Consider the following 21048-nt stretch of genomic DNA (forward strand, 5'->3'; position numbering starts at 1 on the left):
TACGCACATGAAAAGTTCCGTGTGAGGACTTATGAGTTACATTCAACAGGCCAACATGTTTGTAACAAGTCAGACTTTTTATTGAGACTTTCTTTTATTCTGAGTGAACCGGAATTGAAAACATGCATAAACATACCAGTGTAAGTGTAAGTAAAATCAATATTCAACATCCAGAGGTAGGCGGCTACTTTCCACAATATAAAAATTAAATGATAATATTGTACTGGTCATATAAAACTCAATATTGTACTAAATATGTTTTATTGTACAAGCCTCTCCTAGCCCTATCAGACGAAGTGGTCAAACTGGCCAAGAGGAATATGACTGCTGTACAGCTGTGCTAGGAATGATCCTTCACTCCAGTATCTCTCCTCCTCAGAACTGTTGAATGATGCCAGAATATCCTCCATCTCCTCCTTCCAAAGCACATCCATCCTCGGGTTCATTTCCATGAACTGTTGGGCTGTAAACCGCACACTGCCCAAGCCTATCCCAACCACAGGGACCACTGGTATACCTGACACCATCATGGCTACCATCAGAGGACACACAGGACCTATCTGTTCCAACACCCGCTTGTCATAGGTGGGAGTTTGTGGTACCTTTATCGGTGGTGGCAACCATAGAGCCCCCTGATACTGCATGGTATGGTAGTGATCTCCATGGGAGAGGGGATAATTGTAGAAGATTTCATACTGTTGCTCAGTATGAGAGGATGTTGTATAGCCAGTATAGCTAGGACTTTGCTGTTCCCAGGGGGCAGAGGCTTGTTGTGGGTTCTGGTAGTACATGTCCATAGCCTGCAGGTGGGTATGATGGGTTGGAGATGAAGGGCTCCAGTATTGATAAGGCTGATAGTGGAAAAAGGCAGGGACCTTGCTGGGGAGGTTCTGGGGATGGAGAGGATCTCCATGGGACAGCGGAGTTGGGGATAGAGGGGGAAAGGCTTCCTCTGCATAGAATGGGCGACACAAGAGAGAGCTAGGTCAAACTATTGTATTAGATAGTTGTTTTTCATCCAAAACATAGACATGTAATATTAATTACCTGAAGATTATACTGGGCACATGTTTGAATGCCTGCACAATTTACAAAGAAACTTACCATTTGAGTTCTCCCTTGTCACATAGAGGGACATTCTTTTTTTAATTTTGTCAAATAAAACACTGGATTTGCAGCAAAATTATGTGAGAAAATTAATTATTGGTACAATCCTCCAATGAGCAGCAATCCAGGAAATATAATGGTCTATATCACAAAAACTATTGGTCAAGACACTTCAAAGGATACTGCATTCTTTCTCCATGGAAACCACATCCTTACCATGGTTACGAGATACCAGTGTCTTCTTCATTATGCAGGTCTTCATTTTTTATTTTTTATTAAAACAACAACAATACAAAGACAATACAAATGGCCAATTCCATCAGTGGGTGCTTTGGTCAGTACGTGCGCTCGTATGCCTTCATATATGCTGTATCTACAGTTGTGGCCAAAAGTTTTCAGAATGACACAAATATTAATTTCCACAAGGTTTGCTGCTTCAGTGTCTAGATATTTTTTGTCAGATGTTACTATGGAATACTGAAGTATAATTACAAGCATTTCATACGTGTCAAAGGCATTTATTGACAATTACATGAAGTTGATACAAAGAGTCAATATTTGCAGTGTTGAGCCTTCTTTTTCAAGACCTCTGCAATCCGCCCTGGCATGCTGTCAATTAACTTCTGGGCCACATCCTGACTGATGGCAGCCCATTCTTGGATAATCAATGCTTGGAGTTTGTCAGAATTTGTGGGTTTTTGTTTGTCCACCCGCCTCGAGGATTGACCTCAAGTTCTCAATGGGATTTAGGTCTGGGGAGTTTCCTGGCCATGGTCCCAAAATATCGATGTTTGTTCCCCGAGCCACTTAGTTATCACTTTTGCCTTATTGCAAGGTGCTCCATCATGCTGGTAAAGGCATTGTTCGTCACCAAACTGTTCCTGGATGGTTGGGAGAAGTTGCTCTCGGAGGATGTGTTGGTACCATTCTTTATTCATGGCTGTGTTCTTAGGCAAAACTGTGAGTGAGCCCACTCCCTTGGCTAAGAAGCAACCCCCCACATGAATGGTCTCAGGATGCTTTACTGTTGGCATGACACAGGACTGATGGTAGCGCTCACCTTGTCTTCTCCGGACAAGCTTTTTTCCGGATGCCCCAAACAATCTTGAAAGGGGATTCATCAGAGACAATGACTTTACCCCAGTCCTCAGCAGTCCAATCCCTGTACCTTTTGCAGAATTTTCCTGGAGAGAAGTGGCTTCTTTGCTGCCCTTCTTGACACCAGGCCATCCTCCAAAAGTCTTTGCCTCACTGTGCGTGCAGATGCACTTACACCTGCCTGCTGCCATTCCTGAGCAAGCTCTGTACTGGTAGTGCCCCGATCCCGCAGCTGAATCAACTTTAGGAGACGGTCCTGGCGCTTGCTGGACTTTCTTGGGCGCCCTGAAGCCTTCTTCACAACTATTGAACCGCTCTCCTTGAAGTTCTTGATGATAAATGGTTGATTTAGGTGCAATCTTACTGGCAGCAATATCCTTGCCTGTGAAGGCCTTTTTGTGCAAAGCAATGATGACGGCACGTGTTTCCTCGCAGGTAACCATGATTGACAGAGGAAGATCAATGATTCCAAGTACCTCCCTCCTTTTGAAGCTTCCAGTCTGTTATTCAAACTCAATCAGCATGACAGAGTGATCTCCAGCCTTGTCCTCGTCAACACTCACACCTGTGTTAACGAGAGAATCACTGACATGATGTCAGCTGGTCCTTTTGTGGCAGGGCTGAAATGCAGTGGAAATGTTTTGGGGGGATTCAGTTCATTTGCATGGCAAAGAGGGACTTTGCAATTAATTGCAATTCATGATCACTCTTCATAACATTCTGGAGTATATGCAAATTGCCATCAAACAAATTGAGGCAGCAGGCTTTGTGAAAATTTATATTTGTGTCATTCTCAAAACTTTTGGCCCTGACTGTAGTAAATGGAAATGTGATGAGCAATATTATACAAAATATCAAGATCACCAAACAAAGTATCATTTTATTATTTGATTTATTTTCTAACTTCACTGTTTTCTTTGACCTTTATACAATGACTTGAAATTATAATTCCCAAATAACAATAAGCAGGGGTGCAACTTTGGTTTTAGAAGAGGGTAGGACATAATATATATTTTTTATCCAGTCAGATAAACACTCCACACAGACTACCCGAATCATGGCTCTAAAGCACACTGTTGTCTCTTTTTGTATCACATTCCAATTTTAAAACAGGGCGGCCCCCCTACAGTGAAAGTTGCGCCCCTGATAATAAGGATTGCATCTTTCAGGGGATATTCAATGAAAAATATACAGCAGTAAACAATACCGTTATCATAATTTACACATTATCCTTTGGAGTAAGAATAAACTTCAGTTGTACAATTTTTGCTTCTACAATATTCTATTTTTATAATTTAACAAACTGACAGTCACATATGGTCAGTGCTTTCCCAGGGCTCATCATCAGGTTAGTAAGAGGCAAAAGTATGAATGACAGAGGCACAGTGTTAAGACTATCAGGCCAGATCTTCAGGGCTTAGCAATGACAATTGGGCTTAGCAATGACAATTAATAACTTTTGTTTATGTTTTCAAATCACGATGAAGGAGTGTGTGAGCTGATAGTTAAAATGGTCAGAAGTAAAACCTAATTCTTTGGTCAGTTTGAAAATGCAAGGGTTAAAAAGAAATTGGAACTTGTTTAAAGTGCATAAGAGAATCCCATTGAATCAAGTTTAACCACGCAAAACAGAATGCCTGGACAGGACTCCGTCTAATCAGTCAGCAAGCAATTATGCAAAGTCTCACAACTAGCTGTCTGAACTAGACAGTCTGAAATAAAGAAGGAAACAAAGAATAATACCAAAAAAATAAGGTAATCCTGCTGCTGTTTCCAGGTAACATAGGGTACAGTATGTGGGAAGATAGGTCTTATGGTTTCCTCCTAGTAATGCACCACTGGCTGCTGGGTACTGTAGCAGTAAATGATTGCCTGAAGCCTCGTGAGCCTCATATCTGCTGGGGAAATTACATCAATTACACTCAAAGGCAGAATGCCTTGAACCAATTAGACAGTTGCATTGGTTTATGATTGACATAATGTGTGGTTCAGCCCTTTGTGGGCTGGCTTCATGAGGCCTCACTACCTGTCCCCAGGCAACAGGCGTAGTGCAATTCCACTGACCTCCATATGATATGGATGGGTAAACCTAAAGATCAGTTTAAAAGATTCAGAAAGTGATATACAGATGAGATCTGTAGTTCTGTACAGTGCCTGTTCTCAGCTGGGGAGATATCAGTGACACATGCCAACTCTGTTAACTACAATGACCTTTAAGAGGTCACTGTCTGCAACGTCAGCATTACAGTGAATCATACTTCAGTGGGGCTGAAGTGGAATGACCACACCATATAAAAAGCCATTTTGAATTGATCAGACCAGACTGAAACACGTCAGTGTTGCCAATTCAATGGGTGCTCAACGCAACACTTTTGAAATGTACTGTGTGCTACCTTGAGTACAAGACAACAATTTCAATCTAAATATTTCTCTCAATTCAACAATTTCTCCCCATGAGTAGCATTCAACTATTAAATCTATTAAATACCAGAATCCATTGTGAATCCAGAAATGCCAAAACTATTTACAAACTTTTCCCTAAAAAACTACTTGTATTAGAGAGAAACAACGGAAAAGAATCATTAACAAAGAGTGTGAAGTAATGTGAAATGTGGAATAAATGTATGAATGTGATTCACAGATGGGAGAAAATTATGTGTACATGCTACATGCTAGAGTGGCATACACAAGACCTACCCATGGGGGAGGATCATATTATTTCTTAGCAGAAGACCAAAAAAGAAAAGAAAATAAAAAAAAAAAATTCCTCAGCTATAAAAATACCTAGAATCTACAAGGTTAGAAAAAAAACTTTACATGTACAAGTTATTTACATCCAAGGCCATTTTTTATGGAGCGCCGAAAAGAAGGAGAAGAGCGTGGTGATAGAGCAAGAGTTTTATAGGTGAAAGGTGGAGGAGGCTGCATTTGTCTTTAGTATAGCTGCGTGGTTGATATAGTATGCTACAAGTTGTCTGCAGTTCAAGCAGTTAAGAGACAGCAACAATAATATCCTTCAATATGTCAAGTATCTCAACCATGTCAGAGAGTGCATTGGTGAATAGGCAGCACTGATGATGTGTATCAATAGTCTGCCATTTTCATTTCCTCTTGCTTATTTCCAGAAATGTGGTTAAAAGTTCAAGAGATTCAGATTGGACTTAGTCAACTGAGGCTCTTACAGTAAAGAAGAGTTTTGTCCGTTTGTTGACGTCCATTTGTGGTGTCTGTCCATCGCTCCCCACTGTTCTTCACAACGTTATTGCTTCATCGAAGTGTTAAACATTTTCTGCTCCTTTAAATCAAAAAGCTGCAGGAGAGTCACAAGATCTAATCTCTGAAACGCTCCGTTAGCCACAAGCAACAAGTACGTTTTCAAATAATTTCAGCATTCTTAAGTAATTCATGTGGTCTTAAAGCAAAATATATTTTCAAATTCCGATTACATTCCTTAACAATAAACTTTTTACTTTTTTTTTTTTTACAAAGAATACTTTTTGACTTAATCAAAAAATGAGTGCAAAAGTACAACCGATTCCATTCCTTCAATAAAACATGTCAAATATATTCAGCTTTTATATCAACATTATATCAACATTTCATGGAAAGTCACTTATTATGGGTAACAAGCAGACCAGACATGTACTTCCCAATTGATAAGATGGCTCGCTTTTTGCTTTCACTCAGCCGGAGTCCACTAAGGATCAGTTGGGTCAGTCACACACCAAAGAACTACACTTCCCAGTGCACTCAGCTCAAATACAAAAATACAAACTAGTCAGTGCAACATTTTCTCTCAATTTGATTTAGTGTCCAAGTTATACCATTCAATTCTTTCAAGTCAGTATGAGCATCATTTAGTACAGTATCTATATCAGTATTTGTCCGTTTTTAACTACCCCAAAGTTACATTAGAGGGAGTGATGTGATGGGATAGTGTTCTCTTATTGGAGTATTTAGCCCACCTGACCCCCTAGGACTCTGTTTCATTGTAAAACAGAGTTAAGGCCTCCCTTACCTGGGTTGCCTTAACTTACACTGGGAAGAAAATCCAAGTCAAATCAGGATAAACACGGTTAATGTAGTAGGCGGCACCACAAGACTGTATTCAAGAGAGCAGCCAGGGTCGACTTAATCTGACCTCGTCTCCTGTGGTTTAATGTGGTTTAAACACGATTCAGTCTCATACAGGAGAATGCTCTCAAACGTCCCATGAGTTCATTCATTTACTGATCTCACGGTGAAAAATGGTATCGGCTGATATGTAGTTTAAGGACAATACGTTTTAGTATCATGTTAGCATTGAGGCTCATAAGATTGAATTGCCTAAAATATGTTTAAGGGGACAGCAACAAGTTAACCAGCTCTTCCGTGCAGTCCAACTCTCGAAAGAGTTCCCGCATAGAAAACACATTGGCACACACAAGGGAAACTCAGGTCCATCTACCAAAATTCAGGGAAGTCATCAGAACCAAAGCCTACTGTATTCAGGGGGAACAGACAAGCACACAAAACAAAGCTCAAATACCAGGGACGTTAAACCACGTACCTTATTTTCTCAGATAACAGCCACAAACAGTGACAAAAAATACATTTAATTTAAATCTTTTTAAGGGTAATTGGAGTGTTTTCCCCACCTAAAATAGCTATACATATACAGTACATCTATATACAGTTGAAGTCGGAAGTTTACATACACTTAGGTTGGAATCATTAAAACTAATTTTTCAACCACTCCACAAATTTCTTGTTAACAAACAAGTTTTGGCAAGTCGGATACGACATCTACTTTGTGCATGACACAAGTAATTGTTCCAACAATTGTTTACAGACTGATAATTTCACTTATAATTCACTGTATCACAATTCCAGTGGGTCAGAAGTTGACATACACTAAGTTGACTGTGCCTTTAAACAGCTTGGAAAATTCCAGAAAATTATGCCATGGCTTTAGAAGCTTCTGATAGGCTAATTGATATCATTTGAGTCAATTGGAGGTGTACCTGTGGATGTATTTCAAGGCCTACCTTCAAACTCAGTGCCTCTTTGCTTGACATCATGGGGAAATCAAAAGAAATCAGCCAAGACCTCAGAAAAAGAATTGTAGCCCTCCACAAGTCTAGATCATCCTTGGGAGCAATTTCCAAATGCCTGAAGATACCACATTCATCTGTACAAACAATAGTACGCAAGTATAAACACCATGGGACCACGCAGCTGTCACACCGCTCAGGAAGGAGATGTCTTCTGTCTCTTAGAGATGAATGTACTTTGGTGCGACTACGGTTTGCAACTGCACATGGGGACAAAGATCATACTTTTTGGAGAAATGTCCTCTGGTCTGATGAAACAAAAATATAATTGTTTGGCCATAATGACCATAGTTATGTTTGGAGGAAAAAAGGGGAGCCTTGCAAGCCGAAGAACACCATCCCAACCGTGAAGCACGGTTGTGGCAGGGTGGCAGCATCATGTTATGGGGGTGCTTTGCTGCAGGAGGGACTGGTGCACTTCACAAAATAGATGGCATCATGAGGGGAAAAATTATGTGGATATATTGAAGCAACATCTCAAGACATCAGTCAGGAAGTTAAAGCTTGGTCGCAAATGGGTCTTCCAAATGGACATTGACTCCAAGCATACTTCCAAAGCAAAATGGCTTAAGGACAACAAAGTCAAGGTATTGGAGTGGCCATCACAAAGCCCTGACCTCAATCCGATAGAAAATGTACCCAACTTATTGTGGGAAGCTTGTGGAAGGCTACACAAAACGTTTGACCCAAGTTAAACAATTTAAACGCAATGCTATCAAATACTAATTGAGTGTATGTAAACTTCTGACCAACTGGGAATGTGATGAAAGGAAAAAAAGCTGAAATAAATAATTTTTTCTACTATTATTCTGACATTTCACATTTTTAAAATGAAGTGGTGATCCTAACTGACCTAAGACAGGGAATTTTTACTAGGATTAAATGTCAGGAATTATGAAAAACTGTGTTTAAATGTATTGGCTAAGGTGTATGTAAACCTCCGACTTCAACTGTGTGTGTGTGTGTATTATATATTATATATACACATCATATACATATATATATATATATATATACTCACACACACACATACATATTATATATATATACACACAGTACAAGTCAAAAGTTTGGACACACCTACTCTTTCCAGGGTTTTCTTTATTTTTACTATTTTCTACTTTGTAGAAGAATAGTGCAGTCATGAACACAATGAAATAACACATATGGAATCATGTAGTAACCAAAAAAGTGTTAAAGAAATCAAAATAGATTTGAGATTCTTCAAAGTAGCCACCCTTTGCCTTGATGACAGCTATGCATACTCTTGGCATTCTCTCAACCAGCTTCATGAGGTAGTCACCTGGAATGCATTTCAATTAACAGGTGTGTCATGTTAAAGTTAATTTGTGGAATTGATTTCCTTCTGAATGCATTTGAGCCAAGGTAGGGGTAGCATACAGAAGCTAGCCCTATTTGGCAAAAGACCAAGTCCATATTATGGCAAGAACAGCTCAAATAAGGAAAGAGAAATGACAGTCCATCATTACTTTAAGACATGAAGGTCAGTCAATCCGGAACATCTGAAGAACTCTAAAAGTTTCTTCAAGTGCAGTCGCAAAAACCTTTACGGGCTATGATGTAACTGGCTTTTTTTATTTAACCTTTATTTAACTAGGCAAGTCAGTTAAGAACAAATTCTTATTTTACAATCACGGCCTACCCCGGCCAAACCCTCCCCTAACCCGGACGACGCTGGGCCAATTGTGCACCGCCCTATGGGACCCCTGGGATCGAACCAGGGTCTATAGTGACATCTCTAGCACTGAGATTCTGTGCCTTAGACCGCTGTGCCATTCGGGAAATTAGACCGGTGGAAATCTGTCATTTGGTCTGATGAGTCCAAATTGGAGATTTTTGGTTCCAACCGCTGTGTCTTTGTGAGATGCAGAGTAGGTGAACGGATGATCTCCGCATGTGTGGTTCCCACCGTGAAGCATGGAGGAGGAGGTTTGATGGTGTGGGGGTGCTTCGCTGGAGACAGTCAGTGATGTATTTAGAATTCAAGGCACACTTAACCAGCATGGCTACCACAGCATTCTCCAGCGATACGCCATCCCATCTGGTTTGCGCTTAGTGGGACTATCATTTGTTTTTCAACAGGACAAAAACCCAACACACCTCCAGGCTGTGTAAGGGCTATTTGAGAAAGAAGGAGAGTGATGGAGTGCTGCATCAGATGACCTGGCCTCAACAATCACCCAACCTCAAACCAATTGAGATGGTTTGGGATGAGTTGGACTGCAGAGTGAAGGAAAAGCAGCCAACAAGTGCTCAGCATATGCGGGTACTCCTCTAACACTGTTGGAAAAGCATTCCTCATGAAGGTGGTTGAGAGAATGCCAAGAGTGTGCACAGCTGTCATCAAGGCAAAGGGTGGCTACTTATAATCTAAAATCCAAAATATATTTTGATTTGTTTAACACTTTTTTTTACATATGACATGATTCCATTTGTGTTATTTCATAGTTTTGAAAAAACCTTGAATGAGTTGGTGTGTCGAAACTTTTCACTGGTACTGTATATTTGTGGTCAGTCCCAGCAGTCAGTCTTTAAGTGTTTAGCCAGTCTCTCCCAGTATGGCAGTCAAGTGAGGTGGAGAGACCGCCAGGCTGCCCTGTTCCAAGATGGCCGCCTCTAGTACTTGACCTCCAGAATGGAGGGGTTGGACTCCATGATGGCCACAATGATGCGGTCGATGTAGTCCTGTAGTCGGAAGTTGACGTCCTCCTGCTTGCGGATGGCTTCCATCAACTGCAAACAACAAAACAGATTAAATGTTTAGAAGGATAGTAACTTATATGAACTTTTCATTTGCATTGAACAATTATTTAAGAAGTTAAAAAGGGACACAACAAGATATACAATATAGATTTCAGCAATCTGCATTTAAGATTCTGAATTTTGATGGGGGATGCATCATGGGCACCAAAGTTGCAAGAAATGTATTTTATTCCACCTTTTTTCATCCAAATTAGTCTTACTGAGATAAAATGGACATGGAAATACAGTATATTTATGGCCTGTATATCAATGCGGCAGGTAGCCTAGTGGTTAGAACGTTGGACTATTAACCAAAAGGTTGTAAGATCAAATCCCCGAGCTGACAATGTAAAAATCTGTCTTTCTGCCCCTGAACAAGGCAGTTAACCCACTGTTCCTAGGCTGTCATTGAAAATAAGACTTGCCTAGTTAAATAACTGACTTGCCTAGTTAAATAAAGGTACAAAAAAATGCAAAGCCTTCTCTGTATATCTAGTGCCTTCAGAAAGTATTCACACCGCGCTTGCCTTTTTCCACATTTTGTTTAGTTACAAAGTAAGATTAAAATGGATTTAATTGTCATTTGGTGTCAACGATCTACACAAAATACTCTAATGTCAAAGTGGAAGAAAAATTATAACATTTGTAAAAAATGTAAGAAAACTAAAACACTAATATATCTTGATTAGACAGGTATTCAACCCTCAGTCAATACAACTGTGAGTCTTTCTTGGTAAGTCTCTAAGAGCTTTCCACACCTGTTATTATTTTCAAAATTCTTCAATGTCTGTCAATTTGGTTATTTATCATTGCTAGCAGATTTAAGTCAAAACTGTAACTCGGCCACTCAGGAACATTCAGGGCTTTATTGGTAAGCAACTCCAGTGTACATTTAGCCTTGTGTTTAATGTTATTGTCCTGCAGAAAGGTGGATTAATCTCCAGATGTCTGGTGGAAAGCGCACAGAAACCGGTTTTCCTCTGGGATTTTGCCTCTGCTTAGCTCTATTAAGTTTCTTTTTTATCCTGAAAAACTCCCCAGTCCTTAACGATTACAAGCACACCCATAAGATGACGCAGTCACCACTACGCTTAAGAATATGGAAAGTAGTAGTCAGTAATGTCTTGTGTTGGACACTTTGTATTCTGGACAAAAAGTGAATTGCTTTGCCACATTATTTGCAGTATTACTTTAGTGCCTCGTTGCAAACCGGATGCATGTTTTTGAATATTTGTATTCTGTACAGGCTTCCTTCTTCCCACTCTGTCAATTAGGTTAGTATTGTGGAGTAACTTACAATGTTGTTGATCCGTCTTCAGTGTTCTCCTATCACAGCCATTGAACTCTGTAACTGTTTTAAAGTCACCATTGGCTTCATGGTGTTTCCTTCCCATCCAGCAACTGAGTTAGGAAGGATGCCGGTATCTTTGTAGTGACTGGGTGTATTGATACACCATCCAAAGTGTAATTAGTAACTTCACCAAGCTCAAACGGATATTCAGCTTTTTTTTCTTTTCCATCTACCAAAAGGTGCTTTTTGTGAGCCACGGAAAACCTCCGTGGTCTTTGTGGTTGAATCTGTGTTTAGAATTCACTGCTTGATTTAGGGACCTAACAGATAATGTGTGGGGTACACTATTACAGAGTGAGTCCATGCAACTTACTATGTGACTTGTTAAGCATATGTTTAGTCCTGAACTAATTTAGGCTTGCCATTACAAAGGAGTTGAATACTTATTGGCTCGAGACATTTCAGCTTGTCATTTTCAATACATTTAGAACATTTCTGAAAAACATAATTCCATTTTGACATTATGGGGTATTGTGTGCAGGCCAGTGACAAAAAAAATTGAAATGTTATACATTTTAAATTCAGGCTATAACACAATAAAATGTTGAAAAAGTCAAGGGGTGTGAATACTTTCTAAAGGCACTGTATTATGTATATCTGCTGTCTACTATTTATATTGTGACTCACCTCTCCCCGGGACACAGAGTTGATCTCGGCCGCCAGCGACTCGGAGAAGGAGGCCGTCACCAGGTTCTTGGCTCCCTGGATGCTCAGGTTGATGATCTGGCCGTTTAGCTCGTCGTTCTGCTCTTTCAGACTGCGGTTGTCTTGCTTGAGGCGTCGGATCTCCTGCTCCAGCTCGGCCTCACGTGTGCGACTCTGGTACTCTTGCAGCCCGGCACTGGGAGAGAGCCCCCTCCTGGCCTCTGCCTCCAGCTTGTACAGCTGTAGGTGCTCCAGCTGCTTCCGCAGGTCCTCAATCAGCTGGTTGAGTGAGGGGAGAGAGAGAGACTGCTGTTAGAAAGAGATACCGCAATAGTCTATTCTGCAAGAGCAACTAGTCACCAACCGTTGGAGGGGTTGGTTGAAAAAAAAAACTATAATTGTAGGTATCCTTTTTTACTAGGGCACTCAAACGATTTAAATAAATGTGATTAATCACATGATTTTCAATAGTTAATTGCAATTAATCAAATGTTTTGAATTTGCTGAAATCTGTCCCTAAAGAAAGATTTTTCAATTTAAAAAGCAGTGCATTGACTTACAGGCTTTGATTGTAAGGGATGGAAACACAAAATAATCTATCAGAAACAAAATGCTCCAAATGTTTAAGTAGGCCTATTCTCTGTTATCAATGTTCTTGATGTTTAACATTTTGCATGCACATGCACAAATTCTGTTAAAGCTTCAGGCATTCTAAATGAGTGTTCTCCCAATTGCTGATTGGAGCATTAACTATAGGGAAAAAATAGAACTGGTTCACTGGATACAAAGAGCATTTCAACCTGTCCAACAATATTATAAATTCCACAGATGACAATAACAACAAATCAGCCAGAGGAATATACTACGACTGAAGCTAGATCTACTCAGGGTTTTCTAAAGCTAGCCAGCTTCAGTTAGCTTCACATTCAAGCTCAGGCTTAATCCGAACTACGGCGGTAGATATTGCTTGTCCGCCTGCTGCTAACTCTAGCAGGCTTGTAACTGCGTGCATTGAGACAATGCTGAAACATCAATCAATGGGTGGGTCTGTGCCACATCTTAATTTGTTCCCGAAATGAAAATGAAAGAAAAGTTATCTTACAAATTCAGCAGGCTATGGTGTGAAATAGGCTTGTTGAAGTGCCGTCTTTATTTTATTACTTATCGTTAATGCCGTCTTTGGTGTGCTTATCAATACACAAGCACCTTTTTTCACATTCCTATCGATAAAATAATTATATTAAGTCATACACAAGTTTTACTGTGCGTGAAGTTTAAAATGTATTCTGACATTAATAAATGTAAAATGCGATAGGTATTTTAACATTACTATTTTTTAACACACAAAGAAACATTTTATCAGTCGTCTTCCTCAAAGTTAGCCTTCCCGGGAGCAGGTTAGTTCTGAAGGATTCGTTGCCATTGAAATGTACCTGTCTAAAAGGTGAGCCACTTTCATGGTACCGGTTATCCCAAGTTGAACTTGTTGACCAAAGTTGCCTCGCTAACTCCTCAAACCACGTACTTAGTATACGGCTAACATCTGAGTTAATGTAATACAGCTATTAGATCTAGCCTAGGAACAACTTATCCATGTTCTTCAACATGAACTAGCCACAAGTTGCTTCTACTAGAATTGTGATAATTTGCTTAAAGATGCACTATGCAGAAATCGCACTGCCGTTTTCTTCGTTGCAAAAATTCGAATAGTTTTCCTAATTTCAGTTTATGTGACAAAACAAGCAAATATAGTGTACAGAATCATTGTGCAACCTAAACGGCTGTCAAATATATTTTCCATAACCAAAAACATTGTATTTGAAGCAGGTGTACAAAACCTAAAAACGAAACTTAAGAATGGGAAGCATACAAATAACAGACATAACAGATCTATCACTTCTTAGACTTGTTTTTAATGAGAATGACAGATCTATAACTCACATTTCTATATGAATTTGGTCGGGTCTCCCAAAAAGTTACATATTGCAGCTTTAAATCTTTGACTGGAGAACTACAACAAAACAGTAGCTAAATGGAATGGATGTCCTGTTCTGATTAAAATCATTGTTGGAAGTTCGAGTTATATAAAGAGGCATTCAGCGATGGCCATTTTAAATATTTGTTTGGTTAGCTACAGTAGCTAGCTAACGTAGCTAGCTAACGTTAGCGTAACCAGTGCTTAATTAGAGCCGCAGCCTGTCGGCACCTCTCAGACTTGACCTTGTTTGTTCCGGCGCCTATGTGCCCGGCTCCGGTACCTCACGCGGCATAATTTTTTATACAATTTGTTCACTGTTTGCACTGTAAACATAAAAAAGTGATCAGAGTTAAATCAAGTTGCCGCCTGGTTATTTCTCCCACCTCCCAGAAAAAACTATGTAAAAGCGTGGTGTTCCTTCTGTGGAATCATCCTTCCACACTGATTTCAGACCTGCTCTCTTATTTGTACATATAGGTTATGGGGCGGGCCCGGCGAGGTAAGTAACTGATCTTGAAACAGATCTTGGCAGTGGTGGTCAGCTGGTGAAGAGGTCCCAACGTAATCACGTCACGTAGCCTAGGATAGTCGTCTCCCTACTGACTTTGAAACTGAGGGAAAGCCAAATCAAAAATGTATAAGAAAAGGCAATCAACTTTGATTAAGTTTTTCAAGTCCAAAAGTCCTGAAAGATATGGTGAATCGAACCCGAAATGAGCCAGAGAACTGTCAGTGGCGGATGAGAGGAGTGAGAAGCAAACTGCTCCTGATGGCAATGCCTTAGCTAGCAGCGCTGCTTATCCCGCCAGTTCAGCATCACCACCGGCACCTCCACTAGCTAGTAGGTCTACTAATGAGTCAGTGCATCCACTGACATAGTGCCCGGAACAGGTGCAATTTGGACGGAGGCTCAGTTCAAGACCAAGCAAACTTATAAGCCCTGGCTTGTCAAGCAAAATTCAAAGCTGGGCTGTCAAACATGCAAAAAGGTATGGAGTTTGGGCCCAGAATAGACTGGAGGGATGAAACTAGCAAAAGAGTGAGTGAAATGTACAGTAACATCCTCTGCCTCCGAAGTAAAAAAGCAACAAAGAGCCCCCAGAAAAAAGGTTTTTGAACATGCCCAAACCAAGGCCCATTTAGCTGCAACACGCATTGTAGACAAGTCTAAAGAGGACACCTTAACACAGGTTGTAGTTAAAGCTCAAAATAAAAACATAGACACTACAGCTAGTCTTTTGAACAGCTTATAAGGAGGCTAAACATCACAGACCCGCTCATGGTTTTGAGCAAGAAATTGACTGTCAGGAGTTAAATGAACTTGAGATGGGGAGAATTCTCCATTCCAATGTTGCTTGCTCCAACATACAGCAACATATTTCATCCGAAATGAAGCGAAAACGATTTGAAAGAATAGTACAGCGCTCTCCCAAAATCAGCCTAATGCTCGATGAGGCTACTAGTTTGAATAAAAGAGTGCCTTCATTGTATATATCAGACTTGGGCTGGCAAATATGGACATACCGGCAAACATTTTTGTTGATCTTGTGGAACTGGAGGATTTATCTGCTGAGGGAATTGTCTGTTATCTGCATTAGAGGGTATAAAGTTTACTGAGGACTTTCTCTCCAAAACCCCATTGGAATTACGCTTGATGGTGCGTCTGTCATGCTGGGATGCAAGAGTGGAGTAGCAACAAGGCTCCAGGCCCTCTTCCCTAATTTAACTGTTTGGCACTGCTCGGCACACAGACTTGAGCTTGCAGTAGGCGATGTGGTAAAAGTGATGGGATCTATCAATCATTTAAAAATACTAAACGACAAGCTATATGCGCTTTATAGCATATCCAACAAAAACTTTATGGAGCTGAGGGAGTGCACAGAGAGTTTAGACATTCAGCTGTGCAAAATCGGCAGGATCTTGGACACTAGATGGGTGGCATCCAGTTTTAGAACTGGAGAGTCTGTGTGGAAAAATTACCCGGCTCTTCACAAGCATTTCACAACAGCAGCTGAAGATGCTTCCCACGACGGTGTGACCCGTCAAAGCTGTAGTGGCCTTGCCATGCGCATATCCTCGCATGCATTTGTTAACAATCTAGGCCTTATATGTGATGCACTTCCAGAACTATCTGAATTTTCACTCAAGCTCCAAAAGAGAGACTGCACAATTATTACTGCACACAGGGCAGTTACCAGGGAAGCGAGGGTGTTCAGGGCAAAGGCAGAGCAGACAGGCCGACACGACACACACAACTCAGCCAGAGAGGGATTCAGGAGAACTCTTTCCAAGGCGTCAAACTGAATGGTGGAAGACCCAGCACCTCTCTGCATACCTCCACCATATCAGGGCTACTCTTTCTGAACCTTGTTGGCCCACCCCTGACCAAATTCAACCCAGTCCCCTATATGAGGTCATGGATTGCTAAAGGACACAAATGTGTCACAGACACCAGGAGCAAAACAAGAAATAGGGAGGAGAATACGCATAAGGAAATGGCTATGTTGTGGGAGGTTTTGACCCATAAGAGCGGCAGTTCGGGGCAAGGCTAGGTTTAAATAAGCATGGCTGACAAATGAACCCAAATGTATATTTCTCTCGTGTACTTTCTTGGTTTCTCTCTCTTTTAAATCCCCATTTTGGGTAACACGTGCCATAGTGTGTTGGCCCGTTATACTAAGTCCTAATCAATAGCTAGACTGTGTTTTGTGTATGTGTATTTTTATCATCATTTTAGCTTGCTAGTAAATAAATAATCAACTAAGATTGGTGTGGTAAACTCATTGGTGAAGCCCGGGTTCGTGCAGATTCCCGGATTATGCGACGTTCAGACATGAGACAAGAGGTTGATTAATTTAGCGACTGTTGTAAAATCGATATTCTGATATCCTTTGAGTTAATTTGGGAAATAGAAACTCAATCAAAATAATGTTCCCATGGTGCCCCAGGTTAATGAGTTAATAATTGCTTGATTCATTGCTTAATTCATTTAATCACGCAATTATAAACCGTTAATCATTCGATGAGCAACAGTCGTCACATTAACTAATACAACGTCACGACACTGGACAATGAAAAAACTTTGAAGTAATTTTTCTCAGTTTCACTCTATGAGCAGTTACTGCTCTTTTGCTTGGTAGGGCAGCATTGATGTCTTGAAAATTAGGCTATAAGAAATTCAGACCTGTAAGCCCCACAGCTATACTAGAGTATGTGGGCATAGTATATGTTTGAGACCAACGTGACGGTGGCTGTGTGAGAAGTGCGCCAGTATCTCACATAACTAGAATGAGATTCACTTTCTATGATCTCTCTCTCACTCTGCTCCGATAGACATGATCCTGAACACTCATCTCTCAAGTGTTGCACTTAATCATTTATTTAGACTATGCTGTAGGCCACCAAAATATTTAATCAACTTCCAAATATTGAGAGAAAGGCTTTTGGCACGAGTGCATCGGCCATCACCAGTGAGTGAGCTGCCCATCATTGGGTGAGTCAGTGAAACTGGAAAGCATTTGTAGGACTATAATTCCTCCTCATATTGTAGCCTACAATATGTGTCTCCACACACCTAGGCCTAGGCTATTGATGGATTCAAGACAAGGTCATTTTTATTGATCTCTGATTCTCATTTTGTCAGTGTCAAAGTAGCCTGCTATTTCGATCATTTGTGTGGTATTAACAAAGATTCTTCCAAAGTTTCCAGTCATGAAAAATTACGTAGAATTGCATGAAATGCGTTTATTAAAGGCCAACATTTTATGCAACTAAAAATGTACCCCCATGTGTGCAACTTCTTTCTGTAAGTGCCTCTACTCTACTGCTCTATGCCACTACTCAAATGATATGAACGCAATGCTTTAATATAAAGGATTTTTATTCATGCATTCCGGTAACTCAAAACTCCCCAGGTCATCCCCCTCTCGTGCTCACTGTTTGTTCCAGCACCTCCCGGTTTACAAATTAAGCACTGAGCATGACTAGCTAGCTACTTGATGCTTTTGCGGTTATCTAAAGAAACACCTGGGAATGTGTTTATCATTAAACTTTCAGTAAGATTTTCTTGTTGCTCAAAGATGTGCATATATATACTTCATAGAGTCCGTGCAGAAACTTTATTTTTTTATTTATTTTTTTCTACCCAGGAGATGAAAAATAACAAAAGCCAAAAGGAATCCTAATCCCACTCATTGACGGAGCAAAACTAAATGACAGACTGAATACATGTCAAATGTTGTCCTGAGTCAGATGGACGTACAGTGGGTTGCGATGTACAGGTGTGACCTCATGACTTCTCACCTCCTGCGTGTGCTCCTTCTCCTTCTGGTTCTGGTGGCGTTCGTGGGTCAGCTTGTCGGACGTCTTCCTGCGGGTTTCCAGCTCCTCGTTCAGTCTCTCAGTCACATCCTCCACCTCATCCTCTAGCTTCCTCTTCTCCTAATGGGCAAACGAGGAAGGAGGGATGAGAGGAGAGATACAGTGAGTTCCAAAAGTATTGGGACAGTGACAATTTGTAGGTTGTTTTGGCTCTGTACTCCAGCACTTTTGGATTTGAAAGTCCTACTTTTGGTCCCCTAAAATGGGGGAACTATGTACAAAAAGTGCTGTAATTTCTAAACGGTTCACCTGATATGGATGAAAACACCCTCAAAGGAAAGCTGACCGTGTGCACTTTAACCTCAGTCATTGTATAATTTAAAATCCAAAGTGCTGAAGTACAGAGCCCCCCCTCCCCCCTAAATAAGTGTCACAATACTTTTGGAGTTTGCTGTAAATGGGAGGGAGGAGAAAGAGGGAAGACATGAGGGGAAGAGATGAAAACTGGAGAAATGGGGGTCATAAAGGAGAGAAGAGATGGATGGAGAGGTAAATAGACAAAGGATTGGAGGGAAAAGAGATGGGGGAAGAGAAGAAAACTGGAGATTTGGCTTGATATGGAGGTGAAAGGAGAGGAAAGGGAGGGACGGGAGAAAAGACAGTGCTCTTACCTCCTCTAGTCTCTCAATGTTGGCACGGTAACAGGGTACACAGGACCTCAGCTTACTGTTTTCCTCATCCAGCTGCTGCAGCCTACGATAGAAAACAGCACAGTTTGATAACATACACCAATGATATAGCCACAGCGCAGTAAACATTGACAACCCCTATTCAAAATCAAATCATATTGTATTCGTCACATGCTTAATAAACAACAGGTGTGGACTAACAGTGAAATGCTTACTTATGGATACTTCCCAACAATGCAGAGAAAGAAAATAGTGAAATAATAGAAAAGTAAAACATGTAATAATAAAAGTAATAACAGATACACAATGAGTAACGATAACATGGCTATGTACAAGGGGTACGAGTACTGAGTTTATGTGAAGGGGTACAAGGTAATTGAGGTAGATATGTACACATTAGGGATGCACGATATATTGTTAAGCATATTGGAATCGGACGATAATAACGAAAAATGCCAACATCGGCCCGATGCCGTCTAGTTTAACGCCGATGTGCAAAACCAATGTCAAAGCTGACGTGCATACAGTTGAAGTCGGAAGTTTACATACACTTAGGTGTTAGTTTACATACACTCATTTTTCAACCACTCCACACATTTCTTGTTAACAAACTACAGTTTTGGCAAGTCGGTTAGGACATCTACTTTGTGCATGACACAAGTAATTTTTTGTTTACAGACAGATTATTTCATTTATAATTCACTGTATCACTATTCCAGTGGGTCAGAAGTTTACATACACTAAGTTGACTGTGCCTTTAAACAGCTTGGAAAATTCCAGAAAATGATGCCATGGCTTTAGAAGCTTCTGATAGGCTAATTGAGGTGTATCTGTGGATGTATTTCAAGGCCTACCTTCAAACGCAGTGCCTCTTTGCTTGACATCATGGGAAAATCAAAAGAAATCAGCCAAGACCTCAGAAAAAGAATTGTAGCCCTCCACAGGTCTGGTTCAACTTTGGGAGCAATTTCCAAACGCCTGAAGGTACCACGTTCATCTGTACAAACAATAGTACGCAAGTATAAACACCATGGGACCACGCAGCCATCATACCGCTCAGGAAGGAGACGTGTTCTGTCTCCTAGAGATGAACGTACTTTAGTGCAAAAGGTGCAAATCAATTCCAGAACAACAGCAAAGAACCTTGTGCAGATGCTGGAGGAAACAGGTACAAAAGTATCTATATCCACAGTAAAACGAGTCCTATATCGACATAACCTAAAAGGCCATTCAGCAAGGAAGAAGCCACTGCTCCAAAACCGCCATAAAAAAGCCAAACAACAGTTTGCAACTGCACATGGGGACAAAGATCGTACTTTTTGGAGAAATATCCTCTGGTCTGATGAAACAAAAATAGAAATGTTTGGCCATAATGACCATCGTTATGTTTGGAGGAAAAAGGGGGAGGCTTGCAAGCCGAAGAACACCATCCCAACCGTGAAGCACGGGGGTGGCAGCATCATGTTATGGGGGTGCTTTGCTGCAGGAGGGACTGGTGCACTTCACAAAATAGATGGCATCATGAGGAAGAAACATTATGTGGATATATTGAAGCAACATCTCAAGACATCAGTCAGGAAGTTAAAGCTTGGTCGCAAATGGGTCTTCCAAATGGACAATGACCCCAAGCATACTTCCAAAGTTGTGGCAAAATGGCTTAAGGACAACAAAGTCAAGGTATTGGAGTGGCCATCATAAAGCCCTGACCTCAATCCTATACAAAATTTGTGGGCAGAACTGAAAAAGCGTGTGCGAGCAAGGAGGCCTACAAACCTGACTCAGTTACTCCAGCTCTGTCAGGAGGAATGGGACAAAATTCACCCAACTTATTGTGGGAAGCTTGTGGAAGGCTACCCAAAATATTTGACCCAAGTTAAACAATTTAAAAGCAATGCTACCAAATCCTAATTGAGTGTATGTAAACTTTTGACCCACTGGGAATGTGATGAAAGAAAGAAAGAAAAGCTGAAATAAATTATTCTCTCTACTATTATTCTGACATTT

At 40.6% G+C, this 21048-nt stretch overlaps 1 protein-coding gene across 2 annotated transcripts in view; it reads right to left on the reverse strand.

Moving 5' to 3' along the window:
• Window positions 1–8341: 8341 nt before the first annotated feature.
• LOC106578252 (rab11 family-interacting protein 3) overlaps window positions 8342–21048 on the reverse strand; it is a 137692-nt gene continuing 124985 nt past the window's right edge. For both annotated transcript variants that reach the window (XM_014156909.3, XM_082965552.1), the window contains 4 exons: window positions 19027–19108; window positions 18338–18475; window positions 12040–12336; window positions 8342–10052 (listed from right to left, as the gene is read on the reverse strand). In XM_014156909.3, the coding sequence (XP_014012384.1) occupies window positions 9936–10052; window positions 12040–12336; window positions 18338–18475; window positions 19027–19108 (634 nt within the window). In that variant the 3' untranslated portion in view covers window positions 8342–9935. The remainder of the gene's footprint in view (window positions 10053–12039; window positions 12337–18337; window positions 18476–19026; window positions 19109–21048) is intronic.

Source organism: Salmo salar, chromosome 19 (genome assembly GCF_965601325.2).
Source record: "Salmo salar chromosome 19, fSalSal1, whole genome shotgun sequence".
Classification (NCBI taxonomy): domain Eukaryota; kingdom Metazoa; phylum Chordata; class Actinopteri; order Salmoniformes; family Salmonidae; genus Salmo; species Salmo salar.